The sequence below is a fragment of the Drosophila subobscura genome, chromosome J, assembly GCF_008121235.1.
Source record: "Drosophila subobscura isolate 14011-0131.10 chromosome J, UCBerk_Dsub_1.0, whole genome shotgun sequence".
In the NCBI taxonomy this organism is placed as follows: Eukaryota; Metazoa; Arthropoda; class Insecta; order Diptera; family Drosophilidae; genus Drosophila; species Drosophila subobscura.
In genome coordinates, this window is record NC_048532.1 from 10,885,519 (window position 1) to 10,903,372 (window position 17,854).

The 17,854-nt window shown below is 47.7% G+C and overlaps 2 protein-coding genes across 2 annotated transcripts in view; both read left to right on the forward strand.

Moving 5' to 3' along the window:
- LOC117895600 (probable nuclear hormone receptor HR38) overlaps positions 1–16,922 on the forward strand; it is a 32,041-nt gene extending 15,119 nt beyond the window's left edge. Inside the window, 9 exon segments of the mRNA XM_034803348.1 lie at positions 7,613–8,168; positions 8,230–8,337; positions 10,749–10,827; positions 12,243–13,207; positions 14,612–14,749; positions 15,156–15,505; positions 15,507–15,652; positions 15,654–15,885; positions 15,986–16,922. Coding sequence (XP_034659239.1) covers positions 8,024–8,168; positions 8,230–8,337; positions 10,749–10,827; positions 12,243–13,207; positions 14,612–14,749; positions 15,156–15,505; positions 15,507–15,652; positions 15,654–15,885; positions 15,986–16,075 — 2,253 coding nt within the window. The 5' untranslated portion in view covers positions 7,613–8,023 and the 3' untranslated portion in view covers positions 16,076–16,922.
- LOC117895608 (bromodomain-containing protein DDB_G0280777) lies at positions 13,430–14,494 on the forward strand. The gene has a single exon (XM_034803356.1). The coding sequence runs from the start codon at positions 13,445–13,447 to the stop codon at positions 14,477–14,479; it is 1,035 nt and encodes a 344-aa protein (XP_034659247.1). The 5' UTR covers positions 13,430–13,444; the 3' UTR covers positions 14,480–14,494.
- Positions 16,923–17,854: the final 932 nt, after the last annotated feature.

Consider the following 17,854-nt stretch of genomic DNA (forward strand, 5'->3'; position numbering starts at 1 on the left):
TACAGATAACTGACAGTCGGAGCAACAATTATTTGATTACTGTCGCAAACGTCATCGTTTGCCTTCCCATAGGCTCCCATCTGCCCCATCTGTTTTCCCTTGCCACGTAATTGGTGAAATGATATATGCACATACAGGCCCCACCCCACACTCCGACTGTTTGTCCGTAATCGATCCTGCACGCACACACACACACAGACAGAGACACCACGCCCCCACATTCCGGCACCAGAGCCACGAACCATTATGTGCAGAGAGTTATTCATAATTGTTGTTGCACTCCAAGTGGCAGAGAAATGCATAACAAACTGGAAAATATTCAAGCCATTTTTATTGCCACACCAGACGAACCGCACACACACACGAACACACACCGCACACATGCACCCAGCCATACAGTTATAGATACGGATACAGACGTGGCGATAATGAATGAATGCACGCCAAAGAACCGCAGTCTGAACCGTAGGGCCACTGTCCCGACCCGGTCCGTGCCGACCCGAAAAAAAGCGAAATAAAACAAATACAAATGTGTCTGTTTGTGTGTGTGTGTGCCACATGACTGCAGGAGCCACAATAACACTGCAGCCGACGAGCAGCAATAAATTTAACACTTTAACAGTCCTGTAAACAGTTGCCACAGGGCAGCTCCACCACTAGAAGGAGTACGAGTTTATGTACTTATGTCCTACAAATCGAATTGCACTTGTAGCATTATAATTGTTAAATATTTGGTGGGGTTTTTGGAAGAATAAGAACAAATTTAGACAACAGGTTCGCGAATATGAATGAAACATCGCTCCAGGGTTCGTGTTGATTTCACTAAAGCCAAGAGAATAAGAGACAGATTTCTGGGATGTGTTTTTGAACGCTTTTCGTGCCATATTCTTTGGGAAAAGGCATTTGGCAATGAATATTTTCGAAATATATTTTAACTATATTCTAGATATTTTCATGGAGTTCTTTGTGAGCGCCCAACATCGGAATTCAATATTTTCGACAGCATATTTTCAGGCTGCATTCAAATTTTAAAAGCAGAAAATTAAAAATGTGTTAAAATGTTCATTTTGGCCATCACCCAAAGCTTTTCTCTGACCCTTAACTTTGTTGGCAATGCAAAAGGGAAAACTATTCTCGTATTCCAGTAGATCGAGCACTCCATTCGAGGTCTATCTTAGGCCAAGAACATCTTTTACTTTGGGGCATTTTTTACCTTACATCAATGCCAACATATTTTCAGACCACTTATTAATTGAAATGCGATTTTCAAGCAATTCGGCTATGTGCAACCGCTTAAGATTGCTTTCGAGTAATTATAAATAAATTAAATGTACATTTTCGCACTGTGCATTGAAGTTTCTGGCAGCAATTAAACTTAATAAATAAATGCGTGGATCGAAAAAGTTGGGACACCCGCGGAGACGAGTGTCCATCGCGTGGCGAAGTGTTGAAGCGCGTCGATTTTCCTTCGTGATAATTGTTTAAATACTTTATTATACCCGGTACTCGAAGAGTAAATAGGGTATATTGTATTTGTGCACATAACGGTTGTATGTAACGCACAGAAGGAAACGTTTCCGACCCCATAAAGTATATATATTCTTGATCAGCATCAATAGCCGAGTCTCTGTCTGTCTGTCTGTCTGTCCGTCTGTCCGTCTGTCCGTCTGTCCGTCCTGATGAGCGCCTAGTACTCAGAGACTATAAGAGCTAGAGCCACCAAATTTTGCATCCAGACTTCTGTATGCTCACACTGTTACAAGTGTATTTCAAAATGAGCCACGCCCCTTCCGCCTCCGCAAAAGGGCGAAAACCTCCCAAATCTACAATTTTGAAGATAACAGAAAACTAAAAACGCTATTCCGTAGGGAATGACCATATCTATCAGATCACCAAATTGGGATACGATTGGATCATTATTATAGCCACAATGAAGAAATTAATTTGCAGTAGCCAAACCCACCCCGTCCCGCAGCATTCACACTCTGCTTCGCGCTGTTTATGGCCTGGCCCCTGACACGTCACTGCCTCTGCCGCTGCCTCTGCCGCTGCCTCTGCCGCTGACTCTGCCGCGACTCTGCAGTGTGTGTCTATAGGGGAGGGTGGCGAGCTAAAGGAGCGTGTTGGCGTGAGTAGTGTTGTTGATGTAGATGACAGATGAAGAAAAAATGTAAAATTTGACAAATAACCGCTAAGTTGCAGATGTGGTACTGAGTGCCGGGTATAAAAGTTGTGACGCGTAAGAAGCGTCTCACACGTCCCTTCTCGTTTTCTGTTGTTGTTGTTGCGTCCAGCCGTTCGTTTGCAAATTTAATTTATTTAATGAGCAGCGCAATAAAACGCATTTACTGTCAAGTGATAAAATGGTATTTCAGTCGTGGCTGCTACTCGGTTTTTCCCTCCTCTTTTGGGATATTTTTCATTTATATGTGCCCCCGGCACACACACATGTCAGGCGCAGGGACACCCCTCCTGCTGCTGCTGCTGCTGTTGACATGCAGCAATTATTAACTTTTGTGCGGCTGCTGCCATGGCGCCGTGTGTTTGTTATTAATTTCTTGTTATTTATGCAAATAGTTGGCACTTAATACGCGCACGCTTGCAAAAATATATTTATATCACATTTATCCCTTTCTGTTTGCTTGTTTTTCTCTTTTTTTAATGCTCTGTAAATTGCTTTGTGAATTACAATAAATTAACAGCAGCAGAATGGCTTGATTGTGGCTCATGCAGCAGGATTTCCCTCGCAATTTGGAATTATTTGTAGTGGAAAAGATCGCATGGGAACACGCCTCGGGGCTGCTCTTTCCTCAGCCTGTTGCACATGTAAACTCAGAGCAGAACCAGGAAAACTCCCAACAGAAAGCATTCACTGGCACGTTCGCCGCTTATCGACAATGTTGAGCTCTTTCAAGGAATTTAAAAGTTTCCAAAAGGGAGGAGCAGGAGCAGGAGCAGGAGCAGCCCGGTCTGGCCCTGGTCTGTGTGTGTTCCATAAACTCCACTGAGTTATCGCAGGCAGACGTGAAGTCATCTCTGGTCGCATATGCATTCCCCCGGATTCTGTGTGTCTGTCTGTGGTGCGGCCTAGCCGGGTTCGGGTCGGGAGGGTCACGTCTGGCCGGGTCGGGTCGTGTCGTGTCGTGTCCGTCCGTCCTGGCCTCGTCCTGTTTGACTGCTTATGAATAAAGTTGTTTGCTGGCTTGTCAATACACACATGCCATCAGCATCATTCCCATGCACAAGCCCCTTACCCATCCCCTCCTGCTTCCCCATTCAATTGGGGTTATTTGTCGCTCTATCTGGCACGACTCGTAGCCAGAGACCGAGACCAGCCTCAGCCCCCACTGTTTGGTTTCCTTTTGTTGACTTTTTGGCTCTTGTGAATGGGCCACGGAGATGTCTATTCATTTTTTTGTGTAGCGCTATTAGGGCTCCCCCGAGCAATTCGTAAATGAAAAGTTCTTTTGCCATTTAAACATGGAAAAAGAAGGAAATATGCGAGGGGGTGCTTGTAGGCAGTAAATAGCAACAGGCGTGGTGACGAAATGTGTCCTTTGACATTTGATCGCCTGCCACCGATAATCCTGCCCGGCCAGAGCACATTGCCACATCGTTGCCGCTCTTCAGCAGCGGCTCTAGCAGCGGCTCTAGCAGCGGCAGCCTAATGGCTTGCTGCATTATTTATAGCACGTCGTGTGGCCCCCACAGTGGAGCTCCGCTTTAACAGAAGAGTGCAGCAAAAAAGGAGTCAGCAGCCAGAAATATAGTCCACACAAGTCGTTGACTTTAAGCCGTAGACAATGCGGGGCATTAGGCGGCTCCACGCCGCACAGGATGCAGCTGAAGTAATTAAGTAGTCGATGGGTGAAGAGAGTCCCTTGAATGTGTGGAGAGGTTTGACCCGCAAAGAAGATGAAAATAAATCCGTATTTGCCCTAAAGTTACTACCGAGATATCTGCCCTGCAAAGTGCATTCGTTCTTCGACCTTCTTAGGCTATTTTTGTGTGTACTTTCCACACACGCAATTACAAAGTTCAGGCTGGATCGGAGACGGCTTCCCGGACTCCTGCCTGCAACTTTTTTGCCTCGAAAGCGTCTTATTATACCCGGTACTCGAAGAGTAAATAGGGTATATTGTATTTGTGCACATAACGGTTGTATGTAACGCACAGAAGGAAACGTTTCCGACCCCATAAAGTATATATATTCTTGATCAGCATCAATAGCCGAGTCTCTGTCTGTCTGTCTGTCTGTCCGTCTGTCCGTCTGTCCGTCTGTCCGTCTGTCCGTCCTGATGAGCGCCTAGTACTCAGAGACTATAAGAGCTAGAGCCACAAAATTTTGCATCCAGACTTCTGTATGCTCACACTGTTACAAGTGTATTTCAAAATGAGCCACGCCCCTTCCGCCTCCGCAAAGGGGCGAAAACCTCCCAAATCTACAATTTTGAAGATAGCAGAAAACTAAAAACGCCATTCCGTAGGGAATGACCATATCTATCAGATCACCAAATTGGGATACGATTGGATCATTATTATAGCCACAATGAAGAAATTAATTTGCAGTAGCCAAACCCACCCCGTCCCGCAGCATTCACAATCTGCTTCGCGCTGTTTATGGCCTGGCCCCTGACACGTCACTGCCTCTGCCTCTGCCGCTGCCTCTGCCGCTTCCTCTGCCGCTGACTCTGCCGCGACTCTGCAGTGTGTGTCTATAGGGGAGGGTGGCGAGCTAAAGGAGCGTGTTGGCGTGAGTAGTGTTGTTGATGTAGATGACAGAAAGAAAAAAAATGTAAAATTGGACAAATAACCGCTAAAGTGCAGATGTAGTACTGAGTGCCGGGTATAAAAGTTGTGACGCGTAAGAAGCGTCTCACACGTCCCTTCTCGTTTACTTTTGCGCTCAGGCGTCTGGAAATAAAAGTGCAGCCGCTGGCAGGCTTTGTCCTGGGCCTAAAACAACAGCAGGAAAGCGAGAAGTGAGGGAGAGCGAGTGGAAGAGCGAGTGGCAGAGCGAGTGCCAGAGCTGAAGGCATAGAGCTGCGGCTGAACTTGGGCTTCGGCTTGCCGCTTGGCAGTGCAGTTAATTATAATTAAGCATCCAAGTTAACTTCACCACTTTGAGGCACTCGCTCAGCTGAAGGAGCAGACACACACACACATCCTGCTGCTGCCCCGGGAGGCAGCATTCGACTTAGCCACCTGCTGATGGTGGACTTGCAGCAGCTTTAATTTGTCAGGCAGGGCCTTGTCATCGTTAACGTCCTTCGTGCTGCTTCCTGCCATCGTTTTTGCTTAATTAAAGTTGCGTTCATTAAAACGACTTCTGGGCCCACAGCCTCAAAAAGTAGGCCACGAAAAGTGTTGCATATTCAAGCGATTATTCAATACGTGCTCTTGCTCCGGGCTGCGCTGATTGTTGCTGTCTGCACCTCAAACCCCACCACAACAATAGCGGGGGGGAACGTGCTGGGGGAAAGGCTCAAAATTGAGCCGGCGGCAGGGATGTTCCTTCATTTGCAAGGACAATGCGACACGAAAATAGAAAGCTTTTGAATGACTGACTGACTGCACGACTGCGAGTGAGTGAGTGAATGGGTGAATGGATGCCTGAATGGTGGAATGAATGGATGAATCGGCTGGCAGGCTGGCAGGCAGGAATGCCATTATAATAAATAAAGAGCGCCTTTCACTCATAACTGGCACACAATGCAGCCAGCCAAAGCCATGAATATCCCTCACAGCCTACCCTTTATGCTCACTCTAGCCATCTCTTTTTCTGCTGTCTCTATCTCACCCTCTCTCTCTCTCTCTCTTTGATTTATGCCAAACAATGCGAGAAAATGCTTTTAATAAAGCTGATGGCCACAGCCCTTTGATACCGATCACTGATTACACTTTACTCAAGGAATTACACACTCCAGCCGGGCTTTGGAATTGGTTTTTAATAGTTACATGAGAGATTTTAGTTTCATGCTTCGAGAAATATTTTTTTAATGTACTTAATTTTGTTTTAGTAATTTTTAATAGCATTTTTATATATTTTGTGTGCGAGAATCTTATTTAAAATTTATATTTAATTTGTTTTCATGCTCAAAAGAAGTGAAATAATTTTTTTTCTAAACATTCAACACTAATGTTTTGAAAAATATATTTTTTAATGTATTAAATTCAGTTTTAGTAATTTTTAAAAGCATTTTTTGTGCGAGAACTCCATCTAAAATTTATATTTAATTTATTTTCATGCTCAAAAGCAGTGGAATCATTTTTTTTTTACAAGTGAAACACTATTCTCCAGTTCCAAAATTCTTTTGCCACATTTCGCAGCATGCAACACGCTTTAATCAGCTGATTTAGCTTCACTCCAGACTCGAGCGCTAGACGCTTGCCCCCAAAAAGCTTTACCCAATTAACACCAACTGCCGCATGGCCATAAATCTGCAATAAATACAGGGAGCGGAGAGGGGAGTGGTCTAGCGGTGGGTGGGGCGTCGAGCGATTGCATAAAAATCACATTAACAATTTGCTAGTACACGAGTATTTTATTTTTATTGCTGCATGTTTTATTTTTATTTCATGCACGTCTTTTGTACATATTAATGCCCTGACTGTGAGTGCCATGCAAAGGACCAGCGCCACACGCACACATTGAACACACATGTTGCCACAATGTGTGGCACGGGGCCAGGATACAGGCAGAGGCAGCAGGCGGCAAGCGGCAGGCACTGCAGCAGTCGCTCCATCGAAAGCGCAATAAAAACGCTTAATTTTTCACTTTTACATGAGCGTCGACAGAGTTACGTTGTGTCTCGCTCGTATATAGCTCTCTCACTCTCTGTCTGTCTCTCTCCTTGCCCCAAGGAGGTGTTGGCAACGAGTGTGACTCCTGCCAGGGGTAATGGGAGCACTCGGCCCCCTCGTATGTGTAAGCCATTTGAAAGTTATTTAATTTAATAACAAGCACAAAACATGTTCCAAGTAAAAGCAAATGGACATAAATATCAGAGCACCAGGACTGCAAAGGAAAGAGGACAAAGCAGTAAACGAAGGAGAGAGCAGGATCGAGAGGAAAATTTGCCACAACGAAAGGGAAGCTTTGAAATTCCAGGAAGTTGTTTCCATGCATTTGGAAAGAGTTTAGGCCATATAGGGAGAGGTTTTTTAGTGTTTTTTGAAGGGTTTTTCATGCCCAGTTCAAGTCCAATCATCAGACAACAGCTTGAGGAAGTTTAAGCTTAAATATAACTGAAAACAGCTGCAGCAAAACCTGCTCAGAGCAAAAAAGTTTCCCAAAAAGTCTCTTTCAATTAAAAAGGCATTTTTGCATTTTAATTGCCTTGAAAATCCGCCAAAAACAAACACAAAATCGAGACCAGAGTACTCTCATAAATGAAACGCAAATACGCGCAGAGAAACCAATGCAACCGATACGCTGATATTCATTTGATATTTAAGCCAAACGACAAACAATAACAGCGACAGGGAAACAGACAGCAACTTGGATGGGGCACTGTCATCGCAGACAGACGAAAACAAAACAAAAAGCGAATTGTGAACTGCGATTTTTATTTATTGTGAAACGCACTTGCTGTGCTCTTATTTGTTGCAGATTTCATCGAGCCAAAGCCGGACAATCTGCGGCCAGTCACAGATTTGCTGCTGGGAAAGTGAGGAGTCAGCAGGGAGGACTGCAATCCCACAGCAAATGAAATAAGCTGCAGCGGTGCATGCAAAGCCGTCAACAAAGAAGAGTCTAAGCCGCAGCGAAACAGCAAGAACAACAAGAGTCAGGGAACGCGGAAAATACACCTGAAAAGGCAGCAAAAACAGCAACAGGAACAACAAGAAACAGCACCAGAAACAGCTGTAGAACAAAGAGTAACAGCAAGAGGAACGGAAAGGAGTCGCCAGGATTGCGTTCTTGTACTTTGGACACACGTGCGCCGCGGCTGCACCGGTGCCCGTGCCCGTGTCCGTGCCTGTGTCCCTGTCTGGCCTTGGTCCCGGTGCCAGCACAACCATGAAGCTGTCCAAGCTGTCCAACCAAACGAACTCCCAGGATCCGCAGGCGGTTAACTCGCGCATCTTTGTGGGCAATCTGAATACCTTTCAATGCTCCAAAACGGATGTGGAGCGCATGTTTCAGATCTACGGGCGACTGGCGGGTGAGTGGGAGAGGGAAGTGCTTACTCCCATAGCTAACTTTGTCCTCTTGTTGTTTTCCAGGCATATCCATGCATAAGGGCTATGCCTTTGTGCAGTTCACCAATCCCTTCGATGCGCGCAATGCCTGCCACGGCGAGGATGGCAAGACGGTGCTCAGCCAGACCTTAGGTGAGTTCTTAGCCCCAATAAAAATCAAAGAAATTCACAATGTTTAGGCATATTTAGTGGCTGTTATTAATGAATGCATATTTGATGTTTGCTTCAAACAGAATTTGTTTTTTCCCATGCAGTTTTGAGTTAAAATTTAATCATTTTCCACTTTAAAACTGCTGCACCAGAGCTCGAGGCCACCGCTGCTTTGCATAGACATTCCAGACCTTAACCCTCGCTGCTAGCACAGCGAACAGTTGCATGTCCATTGTGGCACAAGGATGGCCGTACGCGGTTCCTCCAGGTTAATGGCCGCCGGCCCCGGAAGCGCGGCACTAAAATCGAACCAAAGCCACAAAGAGGGAGAGAGGATGAGGCTTTGGCTTTGGCTGCCATACATAGTAGCAGGCAGGCTGGCAGTCAGGCAGTCAGGCAGTCACTGGCAATGGTAATGAAGGAGCCAAGCAGGAGCCTGGCATGTGTAGTGGCCATATCTTAGGGCGCCCGCGGCTGTCTGAGTATTTTTGCGCCAGGAAATGGCTGCAAAACTTAAAGTGCGGCCGACATAAATCTTCGCGCGATACTTTTAATGAAATTTCAATGTTTTTGCTGTCTGTCTGACAGCCAGCCACTGACGCTACCTGCCAGGGCACAATCCAAACTGTCTGACTGACTGTCTGCCTGCCTGCCTGACTGTTTGCCAATTTAACGTTTGAGCGTTTAATGAAATAAATCCAGTTGCCAGTTGCCAGTTGCAGGCTGCAACGTTGACGCCATTCTTGGGCAGTGCGTTTCCTCCTCCGCTTTGTGTGCTCGTGTGAAGAACAACTTAATGCACTTAGTGCGCTGTGTCAGCTGATGTGGGGGGCGGGATTGGGCGAGATGGAGATGAAGATGTACCGCTGGCAACGCTGCGGATGCTTCATATTCTGGCACTGGCAGGCAAAATGGAAAGAACTTAACAGCACTCATAAAAAGCTTTCGCTCTGCTTATGCAAATGCAGAATGCTAAATGTGGAATGCTAATTCCACTGATTAGGAACGAGCAACGAGCAACGAGAACCAAGAACAGCCCTCAAGTCGCCGCAGAGTGAAGTGGAGACGCCGCAGCCTGTAATATTTCATTGCTACGCGCCATTGACTCTGGAAGTCGGGCGGAATGCGGCGAGGCGAGGCGAGGCCAGGCCACAGCTAAACCGATTGGAGCTGGACAGCACCCAGGAGCAGGGGCAGAAGCATTGCTGGAAATCCTTCTTACGCTTTTATCCTTAATCTTAATTATAGCCTGCCAGCCGAGCAGGCAGACAGCAGCGGCGGCGGGGTGGCCGAGGGCAGGCAGGAAACAAAAACACAGCGCAAGAAATGCAAAAGACTGAAACAAAGCGGAAGATGGCAAAAGAAAGGCAAAGCACTGAGCGCTAAAAAATAAAGAAAGGAAAGAAAGTGGAAAAGCTATCACGCCCGCCCCCGAACCTCCTCCCCTTCAGTCAGCCACCAATTTGTAGTTATAGCAACGTCTCCCCCCAGCTTTGATTCTGCCTTTGCCTCGCTCTCCCTTCCAGTTTTGATTCTGCCTCAGCCTCTCCCTTTGTCTCTGCCCTGCGGCTTGTAAGCCCCCCAGCGGCGCACAGCCTTCGCACTTCAAACTTTGTCATGAATTATGATGAACGAGCGTGGGCTGTACGAGTCTCTCCCCCTCCAGGATATCTATGCTCTACCCCGAAAAAAACCAGCCTCTGTCGCACCCTTTTCATTGAAGGGTGCTGCCTGCCTGATCTTTGTATACCCTTTAAAGGGGAGGCAATTGCTGTTTTGGATGCAGTTTGGGTAGCGGAAGTGTCAGCTAATGGAGGATTCTAATGCATAAACTGTTGATCCTCTTTTGAGCTTGTTCCTTAGATGGCAATAGAGTGCATTTCATCTGCGACTTGCTGTGAGAAGCCAGCACCTCCCGCCGCATTGTTTTTTATGCATAAACCAGAACTGACAACGAGTACAGCTTGCAGCTCTATGCATTGCCTGTGCCTGTTGTGGAGTGCAGTTTTATTAAGATTAATGATTGGCTGTGGACTCTGAAGTCCGATTGAATTAGTCGCTGCGGCTGGGCATATTTGCATGCAGTCAGAGACAGGGAGCAATTTTTTAATCACTCACAGAGTCACACAGTCCATTCATTTGCATAATGAAAGCAACTGAAATGATAACGATAGTCAAAAAGGATGCCAAGCCATTGTCCTGCTGGTCTTTGTGGATGTTTCTGATTTTGTTTAGAACACAAAGACTTCAAAGGAACAGCAACCCGAAAATATTTGTGTGTGTATTTTTTTTTAATTTTTTATACACAGCAGATTGCCTTTTGCAATTAGGAATGGGCCAGTCCATCCTCCATCTAATCTTTGTTCTCTTTCTTCTCTTTCCTCCCCTTGCAGATGTCAACATGGTGGCCGAGCCGAAGGCGCACCAAATCGGCCGAAAGCGACAGAATGTGAGCAAAACCGGCAACGATTGGTGAGTGCTGAAAAAAATACAATAACGATTACGATTATGCGGGGAACTGCCTGCAGCTCAATTTTCAATTTAATCTAAAACTTAATTTTGGTCAATTTAACGTCGCCAGCGTCATGGGCATGTGGCATTCATTTTAGAGTTTATTTACATTTCATTTAACGGCTTGACTTTCGCTCGGTTTCGCCTTGGACTGGGAGGGCTTGCTGTTCCGTTGCCCAAAAAGAAATAAAACAAATAACGAAACAATTCATCAGGCGATGGGCATGCGAGAGGGGGAGAGGTTCGTCCTTTTGTTTCAGCGCCCGCCCGTCTGGCATAAAATATTTGGCTGTCAACCGAATGGCCGAGTCTCCACCGCTCCTCCTGTGGCCATTGCCAGACCAAGTTTTTCTCTGTCTGCAGCCTGTGTGTGGGTCAGTCGAGTCCTGTCCCTGTGGCTAGAGCGAGTTCGAGTGCTGCGTCAACACACACACTCGCCCGTGGTTGCTTTTGCTGCGAGTGCTGCGCGTCCTGCGAGCTGTGAGTGACAGTTGCAATGTATGCCATAATGTCCTGGCTGTCTCGACTCCACCAGCAGGAGGGGAGTACTGCCTCTGACATGTGCACTTGTTTGTCCTGGCGCGGCCTTAATGATGACTGAGCGACATTCACAATTTATTTGGGTTCTTGAGTCTCCGGCGCCATCAGCCTTTTGCCACTCGTGTGGAAATATTTAATTTAAGCTTAATGACGCCGAAGCGAAATGCGTTAAGGCTTTAAAAAGGATATCGCACTGCCGTGGGGAAGAGGAGACTCCAACTGACATCGACTTGATTGTAATTAAAACGCAAACATGTCACGGTGCACGGTCCAACCCCAACCCCAACCCCAACCCAGCCATCGATTCATTCAGGTGTTGCTCTCTCTCTCTCTCTCTCTCTGCTGTTTGTCATTAAACGTCCTCCTGCCTCCCCCTGACCACACACAAACCGACCGAAAAAGCCGCAATTGTTGCGCCACACTCTGAGCCCCGAACCCTGCCTGAATGGCCCACTCATTTGACCACAAATGGGGCAGGCAGCGGCTGGGGGGTGTGGTGTGTATTTCGGGCCATTGTATCAATCACTGACGGGCAGACAATTGCCAAATGACAATACAAACGGCGAAGCCTAAACAAATATTGACTGACAGACGGAAGGGGGAACAAGCTGACGGGTTGACTGACTGACAGACAGACTTATAGACACTGTGGGGTGGTGTGGCGGTGGGGCAACAGTTGGCAGATTGTTCATTTAGCAGAGTTAATGGCCAAAGGTTAGCTGTGGCTGTGGCTGTGGCTGTGTCTGCCTTTTCGCTGACACTTCAATTAGCGTGCAAATATTTGTCCAGCTTATAACAGCCCCCAGTGTAACAATGTTCTTCCTTTCTGCCTGCAGGGACTACTTCTACGACAGCTACTGCTCCTCCACCCTGCTACGCGGCGGCGGCTCCAACGGAGTGCGTGCCAAGAAACGCAAGCGCCTGATGACCAATGGCAATGGCCTGGCCGTGGCCGTGCAACAGCAGCAGCAGCAGCAACATGGACAGCATCATCATAGTGCGGCTGCCGCTGTGGCCGCAGCTGCAGCAGCAGCCGTGCATCACCAGCAGCAGCAGCAGGCACAGGCGCAGGCACAGCAAGTGCAACATCAACATCAACAGCAGCAACAACAGCAGCAGCAGCATCACCATCAGCAGCAGGTGGCTGCTGTTGCCATGGCGGCGATGGCCAATTTGTTGCCACAACAGCAGCAGCTGCTGCTGCATCAGCAGAGTTTGCTCTCGAATGCCGCTGCCACGGCAGCAGCCACAACAGCGGCGCCCGGCGCACTCCACTGGTCGCAATACAAACAGGAGCATCAGCAGCAGCAGCAGCAGCAGCAGCAGCAGCACTCCCATCAGCAGCAGCAGCAGCAGCAGCAGCCCCAGCAGCAATTTGGATTCCAGCTGAAGAGCAGCGTGGCTGTCCAAGCGACGACATCGCCGCAGAATGCAAAGTCAGCAATAATTGCTAATCAAACGTCGCTCGCCGAACAGTATTCAGGCGTTGGCAGTGGAGCTGCTGCCGCTGCTGCTGCTGCTGCTGGGGTCGGGGTCTTTGCCCACCAGCAACAGCAGCAACAACAGCAACAATTGGGCTGCCTGCTGCAGCCATTAACGCTGGCGTTGTCCCCACAGCAACCGCAGCCTCATCAGGCAGCAACGCCGCTACAGTTGCACAGCCAATTGATGCAACAGCAACAACAACAGCAACAAAGGGAGCAGCAGCAGCAGCAACAGCAGCAGCAGCAGCAACAACGGGAGCAACATGCACAGGAGCAATTAAGTTTGCATCAGCATCTGGGACCTTTCAAAGTGTACAGTGAGTATTGACTTTGGGCGAATGCCAAAGGGAAGATAGTTTAAGGGGTGTGTGGGGTGTGTTCTGCCACTTAATAATACTAACTTTAGGCAGCAACATTTGGAGAGTCGCTCCTTGTTTCAGCTGTCAAACAATCTCTGTGGCAGCTCATTCGATTCCCAACTGTTTGGTGTGTGTCGCTCTCCTGAAAAGTTAAAAATGTTTCAACGCGTTGCAAGCGGCATCAGCATCTTAGCTATGCTCATTGCCATTCTGAATGTGCAGGGCCAGAGCCAGGCCCAGTCGCAGGAGCCTCAACCTCAGCCGCCGCTCTGGCCAGCCTTTGCGCTAGATGTGCCTCAGTCCACGCTGCCACAACTGGCGCCCGACTACGTCAACGGGCTGCTGAGCCTCAAGGAGAGTCTGCTCAAGCAGTCGGACATCAATCGCTACGCCACGAAGAACCAGCCACAGCAGATGCAGAAGGAACAGCAACAGCAACAGCAACAAGCCGCGGACATTGCTGAGTTTCGCCCGTCGAAACTCTCCTATCAATCCCTCAAGAAACTCATGGAAATGCCCGCTGTGGTTGAGGCGATTGCCCAGCAGGTGCCGTTCATCACACCGTCTGCCAAGGAGGAGGAAAATGTGCAGGAGTTGACGCCGCTGTCCGTGCCACAGCCGAAGGCCGAGCCGGAGGAGCTGCGGCAGCAGCGAACGGCGCTGACAGGCGATGGCCAAACGCCGCTGCTGCAGCAGTTGCAACAATTTTTTGGCATGCGCCCCAAGAACCAGCCAGAAGCGAGCGGACTGGCCTGCACCGAGGCTGCACCTGATGTCTTGGAGGACTCGAACGAATGCCCGACAGAGTCGCCCGATGAGTGCGAAGCGACAGAGGAGCCCAAGGAGGGGGAGAAGGTCATTGTGGATGTGAAGCCTGTCAAGCCGGAGAAGAACAAGGCCAAGGGGAAGGCCACCAGCAGCACCACAGCCAAGCCCAAGGGCAAGAGCACCACCAAGAAGCTGCAATGTTGCACCAAGAAATCGAAGCAAGACAGCGGACTGCTGCCCATCAGCTTCTCGCTGAACTTTCAGAATGGTCAAGACGCGAAGGAGCAGCAACAGAAGCAACCCCGCACCGTGCGACATGTCTATCGACCCGATCTTGAGGTGGAGGCCTACACCAATCTCCTGCGTTATCGCCGCGAAAAGGCAGCCCACAAGGAGCTGGAGACCAGCCGCAAGCAGCGTGGAGTGCTGGACAGTCAGCGACTGCTGGCCCCATCGGCATAAGGAATACGATGGAGCCCCTTTATTGATGAGAGAATAATTATGTTATATATTTTTTGTATTTGTTGTAGAACTGTTATTATTATAAATATTTGCTGCATTTTTATATCTTCTTTTTTTCGCACATTCTTGCAGGCAATCCGGACACATTAATCTGCGGCAATTGTCGGGAATGCTTTGGCGAGCTGTCTGAGTTATTGGACCACAAGAAAAGTTATTGCAAGCTGAGGTTCACATGCAAGTGCCAGGATGTTGCCTTTGCGGCCAGTGCAAGTAAGTGGGAGGAATGGAGGAATGCGGCAGGACGACGACTGGGTGTGGCAGCTTGTCTGTTGGCAATTAATTTATGATTGTTAAACACTTTTTGCCCCCCAAGCCAAATGCATCATGCCCCAGGCTCAGACTCGGGGCCAAAGTGTTTGTCTAAGGCTCGCTGTGAGTGAGTGAGCGAGGAGCTGCTGCTGGCCTGTTTGCAAGTCAGCAACATCTGGCCACAGATATCCATATCCAGGATTGTGTCTGGCTCTGGGTCCTGGTGCTTGCGGCTGCTTGCAAATGCATTTAAAATTGAGTTATTTATGCGGACATGGGCCGTACTGCAAATTCCAACTTAAATAACTAATTAATTCTCGCATGTTTCCCCCGCACACTCTCCGCACACTCTCCGCACACTTGACAGAGACAGCACCGTCGAGCGCCAAATTGCTTTGCGCCGTCTGCAAGGATGCCTTTGCCAATCCCTGGGATTTGATGGTCCACGCACAGGCCGCGCATATGGTTAACATTTACGAGTTGGGCTGCGATGAGGCAGCAGGCCAGACCCATGCCACCAACCACACGTTGAACAATGCCACTGCCACGGCCAATGCAACTGTGGAGAATGGACACGCAATGTTGCTGGCTGATGAGGCTGCCACAAAGCAGTTGCCTCCTGCCGCCGCCGCCGCCGTCGCTGTCGCCTCATCAACACTTAACAAGGAGCCAAATAACAATCACAAAATTAGCAACAATAACCACAGCAGCAGCAGCAACAATCAGCATCAGCAATGGTCACATGTCGCCCACAGGCGAGGCCATTGTGCTCTCCGCTTCGGTGGAGAATGGCGCTGCCAGCGACACGGAGACAAACTGCTTGGCGGACATCAAATTCAGTCCCAGTTCCAGTCCCAAGGAGGTGTGTAACACACTCTCTTTATGGTTTTGCTGTTGCTCAAACGCTTCTCTTGCAGGACCAGCAGCGTGACGACTTGTCGCTGGACGGACGACTGTCCAGCAGCCACTCGGATGATGTGCACCTGAATGGGAAGCTGCTGAATGGCTCGGTATCCTCGCGTGGCAGCTCCCCGGGTCTCGAGACGGATGAGGCGCCAGCCGCCACACGCGCCTGCATTGTGCGTACTCTGAGCATTGTGAGTAGGGGGAAAAACACTTCGAGATTGCTGCTTTGAAGACTGGGGAGAGTCAGTTCTAATATCTGTTTCCTTTGTTTATTTTTTCACCCACTTGCAGGAGACATCTGGCCCTACTGCTACCCCAACTGCAGCCACTGCGCTGAGCCTGATGTCCAATAGCCTCGGGTTGGCTCTGGCCCCGCAATAGGCGCCCAGAACTGCCTTTTGGAGTGTGGGTTTGGTGTGTGGGGTTTATCCGATACAAGTGCAATTCTTCAGTATTTTTGTAACAGACTAACCGGGAGGAAAGTGTACGTAAAATACAGCAAAAGAACATATCATTTTAAATTAGCGATAGGAAAACAAACAGATATAAACCCCGATATAAACGCTACGCTAGCTATAACAATTATGTACGTACATACATATATACATAAACGTTTATGTAAATGTACCTACAACAATGTGTAATAATCGTATTGGTAATTTGATGTGTTTTTGTTGTTCGCATGTCCTTTGGGTTTAAGCGGGTCAAGCGAGGGGCATTTGTTGGGGTTTCAGAATGAACTGCAAAAAGTGAACGTACAGGTAAAAATTATGGAAGAGGCTTAAGAGCTGACAGGAAAATGGGAGAATGAAAACGGCAAAACGAGCTTTGTAAATACAAACGAAAGAATCATGAAAGATCATTGTTAATGCCCGGGCTTTAATTGTAATTTATATTTTATTTTCCATATAATTTATTAACGCAGCGAAAGCCACGCAAATTGTATATCAAAAGTAGCATTAGGTGCAACAAGTGTTTCAAAAACCAATTGAAGGCGAACTTGTGCGGCAGAGAGTGCGACGCTATCATATAGTACCATAATCAAACTTAATAACTTAAACTATAATACCCACAAACATATTGATATGTGCAACAAAAGTAGCCGCTATGTAAATAGGATTTAAATACTAACCCAAACAGGCAAAACAGAAATTTGTAACAACATTCAATTCAGTGTCCTCCAGCTTAAGCAAAATGAAATGTATTAAATAAATGGAAATACCAAATATATAAACTAAAATATAAACAGCCGAAATATGTTTCAGTGGCAGCTTTTTTAATGCGAAAGGAAGTTACTTCTGATGAAAGGGAAAGTCTCTTTGGTGCATTAGAAATTCTATTTTGCGAGCTCATTAAAATAAATGAAGATCGTCAGACTGGGGGCGAGACCCTGCCAGACAGTGGCTGGAGTGTGTAAATATTTAGAGTCGGAACGGAACAGGCAACAGGGAGCGTACAAGGACAATGCCAAACATTGTTGCCAGCCAAGCGCCACGATAATGAAAAGTCCCAACAAAAGGTGAGTTCTTCCTGTCGGCTGTTGCGGAGTTGCAAGTGCCAGTCACCCCCCAAAAAATCTAGACACAATGCCCAGGCCAGAATGCAGTTAACTTTATTAAATTGCGCAACGAAAATGGTCCCAGCGTCCCATCCTTTTTGCTGCTGTTGTGCATGTCCTTGCCACTGGCTATTGCGGCGCTTTGTTGGACCACTAACTGAAGGGCTAAGGGCATGGTGACTTTTAGATGAGGCTTGGAGCAGGCGCTGCCTCTTCTAATACATTTTTTGAACTTTTCGCTTGTGTATATCCAGACTATTTATCTACCGATCTGGACGCGGCAGATCTCCCCGTGAGCGGACGAGTCCTGCCATTCGATTGGCACCCAAAAGGACATCAATATCCTGAAGGATTGCGAATAAAAGCTTAATACATTCGAATTGCATCAAAATGTTGCTGACGGAGGTCCTGATCCTGCTGATCCTGGAGAATATTATCCTGGCAAAGAAGGATTTTTTGGCTATGTGTTCCTAGTGGTCCGAATGTGATAATGTCATTTTAAACGCAAAAATGCGCAAGAATATGTGAAGATCAGTTTTGACAAGTTACAAGCAATTGCAATTCCCAACCAGTTCTAGTTGCGGGGTTATGAGGAGGCGGCT